General features: G+C 38.3%; 1 protein-coding gene across 1 annotated transcript in view; it reads right to left on the reverse strand.

Annotated features, from left to right (window-relative positions):
* Nucleotides 1-1,298: 1,298 nt before the first annotated feature.
* LOC144964378 (calpain-7-like) overlaps nt 1,299-10,628 on the reverse strand; it is a 27,093-nt gene continuing 17,763 nt past the window's right edge. Inside the window, exons 16-20 of the mRNA XM_078898553.1 lie at nt 9,784-9,916; nt 8,850-8,925; nt 6,969-7,180; nt 3,754-3,893; nt 1,299-2,297 (exon numbers count right to left, since the gene is read on the reverse strand). Coding sequence (XP_078754679.1) covers nt 2,060-2,297; nt 3,754-3,893; nt 6,969-7,180; nt 8,850-8,925; nt 9,784-9,916 — 799 coding nt within the window. The 3' untranslated portion in view covers nt 1,299-2,059. The remainder of the gene's footprint in view (nt 2,298-3,753; nt 3,894-6,968; nt 7,181-8,849; nt 8,926-9,783; nt 9,917-10,628) is intronic.

Here is a 10,628-nt window from a genome sequence, read left to right on the forward strand (position 1 = left end):
TGGAACCACATACCTATCTACTTGAACATTTATAAATCAGTAGCCAACACAAAATTCATCAGTAATAAATGGTACAATACTCCACAATTAACAACAACGAAAAAAAACAACTAAAAAAAAAAAACTGCGTATCTATAACCTTCTATTCGTAAAATAAATGTTGTTGACCTCCCCCATTACGAGCTGGCAATCAACTAAGCTATCATGGGCGTGAACTGAGCAGTAGCCTTTATAACTTTAAGGGGAGCATTTTTTTTCTTTCTTTGATAACTGCGGGAACTTTAAAGAAAATAAAATCATTTTTTTTCTCTCTAATACTATGACCAAATTTGCTGTGAAATCAAAATCCGTAATAATTCTTCCATTTCCGTATGTCCGAAATTGTTACCTAATTTCCGTTAAAAATTACGGACGATCCATCCGTAAAAGTAGGCAGGTATGGAACGAGTAAAAATAAAAGGAATGAAAGAGAGGCCAACCAATGAGATGAGGCCTTCATGTTTGATGGTAAAAAATATTTTCTGTGGAACAATCATAAATGTTTAGCCAAGGACAGAAAGGCATGGAGACTTTTTTAGTTAGTGATAAACTATAACAAACCCAAGGGCAGGTAACAGTTCAAAAAGCGGCTATGTGGTCTTGTGATATGATCCTTGCCTTTGGATTGGAAAGTCCTGGGTTCGAGCCTTGATCGCTTGCCGCATAGTTGAGTCCTTGGAAAAGACTGTTTACTCACATTCCCTTACCGTACTCAGATGTAAAATGAGTACATGGACGATAACAGTGTCGTCTCTGTCGAGATAAATTGTAATATCGCCTAACAGGTGCCAAGTCCCGTCCATGGGTGAAAGTTACTCAATGATATTAATCCTGCAAAGGCAGGTGCTCAGAAAAAAAAAAATCCTGCAACTACCAATAAGAGGAAAAAACAGAAGTGCGGTTAATTATATAAATGCCGGTTTTTTTTCATTTTCGAATTCCGGCCACACAAAAAAAAAAAACGGTGAGACCTCTTTTTCAAAAATAAAAATCCGGCCATGCCGGATTTTTCTGGCGAACTTTCACCCATGGTCCCGTCCTACATACTAAGTGTTGCTGTTGGTCAGGGACCCCTTGTAAAGCACTCTGAGCATGTTTAGTGACTATTGCGCTATAATGGGGACTTTTTTAGTAAGTGATAATCTATAACAAACTAAAGGATGGGAAATGGGTCAAAAATAGCCACACATAGTCTTGATCTCCATCAAGGAAGATTGATATTTTGGGATGGTTTTTTTTTCTCCTCGTAATTTTCGTTCTTGCTTTATCTGGTACTTTTCATACACACTTGTTCAGATCTGTAGTCTTGTGGTATGACACTCAACTTCGAATTGAAAGGTTCTGGGTTCGAGTCCCACTCTGAGTGGCGCATAGTTGAGTCCTTGGAAAATGCTCTTTACTCACATTCTCTCACCGTACTCAGGTGTAAAATGGTACCTGGCATTTAACAACGTTGTCTCTGTTGGAAAAAAAATTGTCATGTTTTCCTAACAAGTGTCATGTCCTGTCCTACATGTTAAGGGTTGCTGTTGGTTAAGGACCCCTTGCGAAGTGCTTTGAGCACGTTTAGTGGATATTGTGCTATATAAAGGTTCATGAGTTTGTTATTTTAAAAGAGTAAAGTAATACTAAAAAATAAATAATAATAAAAATAAATGCTCCCTTTACTCATCCCATAGGGAAATTTTGTCTCTAGAGCCTATTTATTCTTTAGGGAAGACTGGAATAACCCAGGCGGCAGCTGTAGTGTAGCGCCGCAAATTGAGCTAGGGCGAGGTGACTTGCTCAAGGCCACACAGCGCAGCAGTGGATGATTGAACTCGGTACCTTTCGGGTAAGAGTAAGAAGCAAGGCATACATAGACTGTACCACTGCACTACGGTGCTGTCTCTTCCAGACAAGCTTATTACAAAACTTGAAGGGGGACTTGAAACCATCAACAAATGTGATGATGACTTCCGAACTGGGATTGATACCTTGAACATAGAAGTGTAGCCGAACGATACTACTACTACTACTACTACTGTAGTTGTGAAACTTTGAAAGAAGTGGAGCTGCTTAAATCCAAGAAAAACGAGCCTTCTTTCCCAGGCCTGAAGGTGCAGGGCCGTATATTGTACACGCCTCCAGAGATGTTGGCCAGCTGAAGGACGCAGTAGCCCGGTCTGAAGTCACCGGAGGACATCTTCTGGAAGGCACCCGGGGCTTTGGAAATGTTCTCACTGACTGAAATCACCTCAAATCCCACGCTGTAAGACCTGGGGAGGAAAAAAGAAATATAGAGACAAAGGTGAAGGTAAGTGGTGATTGGTTTTTGTTGTTGCTTTTAACTCACTCAACCCAGACAACTGGATACATGTTTCCACAGATGGATCTGCCCACAAAGGAACTAAAAATGCTGGGTATGGGTTTGTAGTAGAATACCCAGATAAAACCTGTGATAAAATCCACAATTCTTGCGGAAGCTCCTGCTCAAACTACGAGGCAGAGGCAGTTGCAATAGAAGCCTCACTGCGACACCTCTCTTCTGTTTTCCAGCTAAACCCTTCAAAACTTCAAAACACTGTCATCTTCACAGACTCCAAATCAGTTCTCCAAACTCTAGATTTAAATAAACTCTCCTCAACCTTCAATAGTTTAAGATATCAACTAGATGAATTCCTTACAACACACAGAGTAGACTTATCTCTCCAGTGGATACCGGGACATTCAAATATACCAGGAAATGACAATGCAGACACACTAGCCAGAATGGGATCAACACTTTTACAACCATCAATTCCAGTATCCTTAGACACAGCGAAACAAATAATCAAAACAAATAAGAGAGAAGAATGGATGAACAGTTGGGCAATGAGCACCACGGGTAGATGTATGTTTTCCCATATGACCACTCCTGTAAAGACTGATTGCCTAAATAAGCTCAGAAGACACCAGCAAAGCATCATCTTTCAACTAAGAACACAACACATACCGCTCAACAACCATTTAAGCAAAATTACAAAAGACACGTCCCCTTCCTGCCCCCTATGTCAACACCCCAATGAAACAGTAACACACCACTTGCTTGAATGTCAACCTCTTGAAGACCTGAGATGCACATTCCTCCCACCAAATCCAAGCATCAGTAACACACTTTTTAGTCACCTGGAACAACAACAAAAGATGTCTAACTTCTACGTGATGGCACAAGACCGAAGGTCTAGAGCTCAGGTGGTCGCTGGTTCGGATAAGTAAGTAAGTAAGTAAGTGGTGATTGTTTTTGGTTGTTGTTTTTAACTTACTCAACCCTAACACCGACTATATCCGTAGTTTACCCGGATTACTTTTACCCCATGCCTATTTATTGCATTTTTCTGAGACAAATTATAGGCGTAGTATCAAAGCTAATTCTTTTAGTTTTTTCATGTTAATGATAATTGAATAAAATTATCTATGTACATGCTCATTTTTAATATAATATATAATATATATATATATATATATATATATATATATATATATATATATAATATATATATATATATATATATATATATATATATATATTAGATTGTCATAATAATAAAGGTGAAAATGTGTGTGTGTGTGTGGGTGTGTGTGTGTGTGTGCGTGCAATGGAAGAGAGAGAGAGAGAGAGAGAGAGAGAGAGAGAGAGAGAGAGAGAGAGAGAGAGAGAGAGAGAGAGACATACAGACAGAGAGAGAGACTTACTTGGGGCCCAGCAGTTCAATCATGAGATAGTTGTCCGTGTTGTTGTTGTCTATGTGTACCTGGTACAAGGGATTGTTGCTGTATGTGTCACGATTATTAGCACACCCACCGGCTGTCCTCCCATTCCATCGGCCTGTCAACTACAGGGAGATGGTTGAGGGTTATTTTAATAATAATAATAATAATAATAATAATAATAATAATAATAATAATAATAATAATAATAATAATAATAATATAATAATAATAATATAATAAAATAATAATAATAATAATATATCTTTATTGTCCCCAAAAAAGTGGCAATTTGTCATTTGGTTACACATTCATAACAATACAATATTGACATAGACACACTCACACAAGATGCACACTAGTAACATAGTAGTGTAACATAGTAGTTATCGTTAACCCCCCCCCCCCCCCCCCCAAAAAAAAAAAAAACAAACTCGGCAACATCATCATCATCATCATCATCATCATCATCATCATCATCATCATCATCATCATCATCATCATCACAACAACCTTCCTAATATTTTCGTTACAATCCTTCACTTTCACCATTCCCCTATAACACCATTCACCATCTTCATCATACTACATATTATATTATTATTATTCCTGTATTCGTTAAGCTGATGATACTGAAATCCATGCTCGTGTTAAGTTGTTTAAAAGAAATAAATGATGATGGTGGTGATGATGATGATGATGATGGTGATGATGATGATGATGATGATGATGATGATGATGATGATGATGATGGTGATGACGATGATGATGAGTGATGATGATGATGATGATGATGATGATGGGTGATGATGATGAGATGAGATGGTGATGATGTGGTGATGATGATGATGATGATGGTGATGATAATGATGGTGATGATGATAAAATAATCATAAAAGAGACCATCTTATTATGATAAAGTTTGCCTATGCACCCACTTACTCAGAGGCCTATCTGGGAAAAACAGCAAAGTCCTATTGACAAAATAACAGTGCTATGACAAACATTTCAGATCTGGAAAAAAGAGCAATCTGATTGAAGCAATAAGTTAGATACTCGTGGTATGACAATCGCGTTAAGGACCATAAGGACCAGAGTTCGGGTCCTGATCTGTGGGGTACATAGCTGAGTCCTTGGAAAAATCTCTTTACTCACATTCTCCCACAGTAAAAAAAAAAAATATATAAAAAAAATAATTGAGCTTTTATATAGCGCAATATCCACTAAACGTACTCAAAGCGCTTTACAAGGGGTCCCTGGCCAACAGCAACACATAACATGTAGGACGAGACATGACGCCTGTCAGGCGATATTACAAATTTTTGGGACAGAGACAACGCTGTTAACAGCCAGGTACTCATTTTACACCTGAGTACGGTGAGAGAATGTGAGTAAAGAGCCTTTTCCAAAGACTCAACTATGCGCCGAACGAGGCTCGAACCCAGGACCTTCCGATCCGAAAGCGAGTGTCATACCACTAGATACCTGGTCGTTTACATTGTTGTCATTGTTGGAAAAAATTGTAATTTCGCCTAAAATCATGTCTCATCTTACTTGTTTTAAATGAAGCAATGACTATCCCGCACAAATCATTGGGCCTCTTTTTGGCTCACGAAGTGCCCAAATTTGCAACAAAATATGGGAGGGAGCAGTTTCGTATATGCTATTTTGAAAAATTAATTACCACGCTTTTTATCAATAAATATGTCTGAAATTTGGCACACAATTAGTAAAGATGTCATTTTAGATTATGCCAAGCGACAAAACTTGTGCGATTACCAGAAAGCCGTTAAAAACAGATGTTTTCTCTTTGTGAGTCATCTAAATAAATGACACCTTTGAAACTGCATAACTTTTTTTATTTATGAATGGATTTTCAAAGTTCAAATAGATTTTTACTCAGTGGAGATAGGGCTTTGATTTAAACCAAATGTAGCATTTCCCCACAAAAATAGTCATTGCTAGTTAAATGTTGTTGTTTGCCTGGGAAAGCACTTTGAGCATGTTTAGTGGATATTGCGCTTTATAAACGCTATATTTTACTTAGTTATTTCTTTAGTTTGTCTATTGTTTTTTGTTTTTTTTTTTAAAAAGTGAGTATGGATGAATGTGTACTAATAAATATGGTCACCATGGAAATCATTGATACGTGATGTGGTAAATAAATCATTTCTTGAATTTCCTGATCTTTTAGTAGAATAGAGTCACTACTGTAGCGCCCGTCAATCAACTACCTCTACAGATCAACAGCGTCAATGGTAAAATCTATCTGTATATATGGATGAATGTGTACTAATAATAAATATGGTCACCATGGAAATCATCCAAACAATGAGGTATCACCCGACGTATACTTACTTGCAGGTCTGATAACCCAAATTGTTGTGGTCTCCTTGTTATAATGGAAATATTCCTAAAACCAACACAAAAAATTGTCCATGACAACATTGTTAAATGCTTTATATTTAAATACCTTTATTCAATAATCACTGTAGAGTGATTTTTGAATAAAAGTGACCTCTCCCAGTGACCTCGAAGATACAAAAGAGAAGACTGAGACTAGCGGGGCACTGCTGGAGACACAAGGAGGAGATTGCAAGCAGTCTTGTTTTATGGAAACTTACATTGACTGTCTGCTAGATGACACAGGAATGGACAACACCCGGGAGCTGCATACGCTTATGGAGGACAGGACAGAATGGCGAAGACATGTGGCTCATGTTGGGCGCCCCAAGGGGCGGCCTAAGTAAGTAAGTATTCAATAATTTCTAATATTCATAGTAAACACCACGACATACTTGATAAAAACTTTACCAATTATGTATTGTCATTACCATCGGCAAACATCTCGGCACTTTTGGGGTCATAACTGCATACGGCTATGTGGTCTAGTGGTATGACACTCGCTTTCGGATTGGAAGGTCCTGGGTTCGAGCCTCATTCGGCACATAGTTGAGTCCTTGGAAAAAGCTCTTTACTCACATTCTCTCATCGTTCTCAGGTGTATAATGAGTACCTGGCTGTTAACAGCATTGTCTCTGTCCGAAAAAAATTTAAATATCGCTGTACAGGCGTCATGTCTTGTCCTAAATGTTAAATGATTCTGTTGGACAGGGACAACCTGTAAAGTGCTTTGAGTGGATATTGCGCGATATAAAAGCTCAAGATTCTTTATCAGACCTACTGAGGAATCGCCAAACCTTTTTATCAAACTGTTTCTTGTAAGGATCCACAAAACGTGTCAAGGTAAACTCTATCGTGCTGTACACACGGAGTGTGTAGTGCGTCGTGTTGTTTTTCTCATACTGGGATATGACCAATGTGTAAGGTTCCTTCTGGGCCGGCTCCACCAGTTTACACAGGTAATGGGGACTGTTGATTCGAACTCCGTCCCTGAATGGAGGGGGGTCATCTGAAGGAGAATGAAGAACCATGAAAAATGTTGGCCATTTTTTAATTATTCTAAATAGAGAGAGAGACTAGAGAGAGGGAGAGAGAGAGAGAGAGAGAGAGAGAGAGAGAGAGAGAGAGAGAGAGAGAGAGAGAGAGAGAGAGAGAGAGAGAGAGAGAGAGAGAGAGAGAGAGAGAGAGAGAGAGAGGGAGAAAGAGAGAGAGAGAGAGGAGGGAGGGAGAGAGAGAGAGAGAGAGAAGAAAGAGAGAGAGAGAGAGAGAGAGAGAGAGAGAGAGAGAGAGAGAGAGAGAGAGAGAGAGAGAGAGAGAGAGAAAAAGTGAAAAAGGAAGAAAATTTTGAACGATTGCTTTTAAACCCCAGTTTTACTGCATTAACCCTCATTTTTAGAGCAATAGGATTCAATAGTCTGATGTCACGTCCGCCCAGAAACCAGCTGCTTGGTTCTAAACAAAGAAAATCGGTACTTTTTATTCTTCATGCTGGCTAGAACTTTTTCACATGTCATGTAATCAGAATGTATAAAAGTCAAAACATGATCAGATTTATAATGATTTTCTCCTCTGGATACACTTATATGCTCGTCGGGGAAGTATTTCATAAGGGCGGTGATGGAGATAAAGGCGTTTGTCATTGTTCCGATAGTTTAGAACCAGTTACTATGCGACAATACGAGGGAAGTGACGTCCCGACTGTTGAACCCTATTGAGATGATAAATTATCATTGATACTCTGGCTATTATTTTGGAGAGCAGGAAACTGCATCTCTGTGTTTCACCAGACATCAACTCTCTCACGGACAGTACATTTGATTGGGGAAAATAGAATTCTTTAAAAGAGGGGGATTCCTTCTCTGCTGACTCCAAAATATGCTTCAACAGTCGTAACGTCACTTCCTTCCTAATGATGCATGGTAACTTAGTAACAATGGCTCTAAACTATCGGAACATTGGCGGACGCCCGTATGAAATATTTCCCCAGCGAGCATAAAATGTATCCAGAGGAAAAAAAACCCATTAATTTGATCATGTTTTGACTTTTACACATTCTGATCACAAGGGATGTGAAAAGTTCTAGCCAGCATGAAGAATAAAAAATACTGATTTTCTTGGTTTAGAACCAAGATGGCCGCCATTGCCGGGCGGCGTGACATCAGACTACTGAATCCAATTGCTGATTTCCACAAATCCAATGAAAACCATCAACAATGTGACCCTGACAAGTTACACAGAAACAAATGAATAATCCATACACTTTTACACGTAAACATCAAAAAAAAAAATAGGCAATTTTCCAGTTTGATTTTTTAAGAAAACCATTTTAAAAAGTTTTCCAATTTTTATCGATCAACCTTATGTGAATGTTTTTTTTTTTCTTAATACGTAACTAATTGTTATGTAAACACTTTTCATAATTCTAATGTAAATGTTGCTGCTCAAAGCTTGAAGAAATGAATAAGAATGTAAAATTGAATGTAAGCTTCAATTTAATATACGAAAACAGATAACATTGACAATAATTGTTAATACTTATAATCAAGGTCATTCATTCAAACTAATTTTTTATTTTTTATTTTTAGATGAAAAAATCAAAACCAAAATTTCTAATGGCTACACCAATTTTTTACCCCCCCCCCCCCCCCCCCCCCCCCCCCCTTCCTGAAAAAACTTACAAGGATAAAAGACTTTCTTTCCTCCATTCTTGTAGACTAAGACCGTGATAAATTCTCGATTGTCGGCAAAGTCTGCCTGAAAAACCAAATATAGAGAATTGAAAATGTAAATATTAATCATTAGAGTGCACCATTATCAAAAAAGCCATGAGTGCGTTAGTAGTTATCATTAATTATTAAACTGACTTTAAAAAAGCTCTCCGATAATGTGATTTACTCTTTATTCAACAGAACTAAAGAGACAGCGTGGCTCAGCGATACGGTCTTTGCTTCGTACCCGAAAGGTACCGAGTTCGACTACCCGCCTCATTGTGTGGCCTTGAGCAAGTCACCTCGCCCTAGCTCAATTTGCGGCGCTGCACAGCGGCTGTTATTCCAGTCTTCCCTTGGAATAGACCCTAAATACTAATTCCCCTATGGGATGAATAAAGGGAATTTATTTATCATTTATTTAAAATAAGCTCAGAAGACACCAGCAAAGCATCATCTTTCAACTAAGAACACAACACATACCGCTCAACAACCATTTAAGCAAAATTACAAAAGACACATCTCCTATGCACACCCCAATAACAACACACCACTGCTTGAATGCAACCTCACTTAAGACCCAGACCTGAGATGCACATTCCTCCCACCAAATCCAAGCATCAGTAACACACTTTATAGTCACCTGGAACAACTACAAAAGACATCTAACTTCTACATCATGGCACAAGACCGAAGGGCTAAAGCTCAGGTGGTCGCTGGTTTGGATAAGTAAGTAAGTTATCATTTATTTAAGAACAGAAAGCAGGTAACATACATATAGAAAAAAAAAAACCCTTCTTTCAAAAAACAAATAAGATATGCTTAATCTGCATCACAGGAGTAACAATTTTGGTCATCTATGGAATTGTAAAGCTAAGCAGCAATCTTGTGGAATGACACTCACCTTGTCAGTGATATGTCTGGTGAGCAGAATCCACACGGCCCCGGGTTGATTCCCCTTGGTGTCCAATCGGTACTGGGGGTTGTCGCTGATGTTGTAGGAATCTTTCTTAGGACCTTCTTTGGCTAGCCACGTACTGTCGGGAGGGAGAGAGGAAATAGTGTTTAACAATAATATATGGCACAAGACTGAAGGGCAAGAGCTCAGGTGGTCGCTGGTTCGGATAAGTAAGTAAGTACGTTTAACAATATAAGTATGTAGTCAGCATGCTGCTGTATCCAGGTTAAAAACGGATAAGTAAGTAAGTACGTTTAACAATATAAGTATGTAGTCAGCATGCTGCTGTATCAAGGTTAAAAACGGATAAGTAAGTAAGTATGTTTAACAATATAAGTATGTAGTCAGCATGCTGCTGTATCAAGGTTAAAAACGGATAAGTAAGTAAGTATGTTTAACAATATAAGTATATAGTCAGCATGCTGCTGTATCAAGGTTAAAAAAAATAAACAAAAATTAATATAACAGCTTCAAAAAAGAACACAATACCTAACAAGGAATGTTTCAGGCTCAAAATTCTTCTTCAGCGAACAAAAAAAAAAACCCCAAAACAATTAAAACATAACTCCATTGCTTAAAAACCCAAGTAGACGACCTAAAGTGCACACGGGTGAGTTTAATACAATCGGAAAACAGTGCTGATGGTGTCAAAAACTGAAAAGGGAGGAAAATTTTGAATATTGCCTTTAAGCCCCATTATTTTTACAGCAGTCCCCCCCCCCCCCCCATACACACACACGCATACACACATTTTTAGAGCAATTGAGATGATTAACTATCATTTTTTTGTT

This window comes from Berghia stephanieae, chromosome 2 (genome assembly GCF_034508935.2).
Source record: "Berghia stephanieae isolate SIO BIC M18660-M18661 chromosome 2, UCSD_Bste_1.3, whole genome shotgun sequence".
NCBI classification, from domain to species: domain Eukaryota; kingdom Metazoa; phylum Mollusca; class Gastropoda; order Nudibranchia; family Aeolidiidae; genus Berghia; species Berghia stephanieae.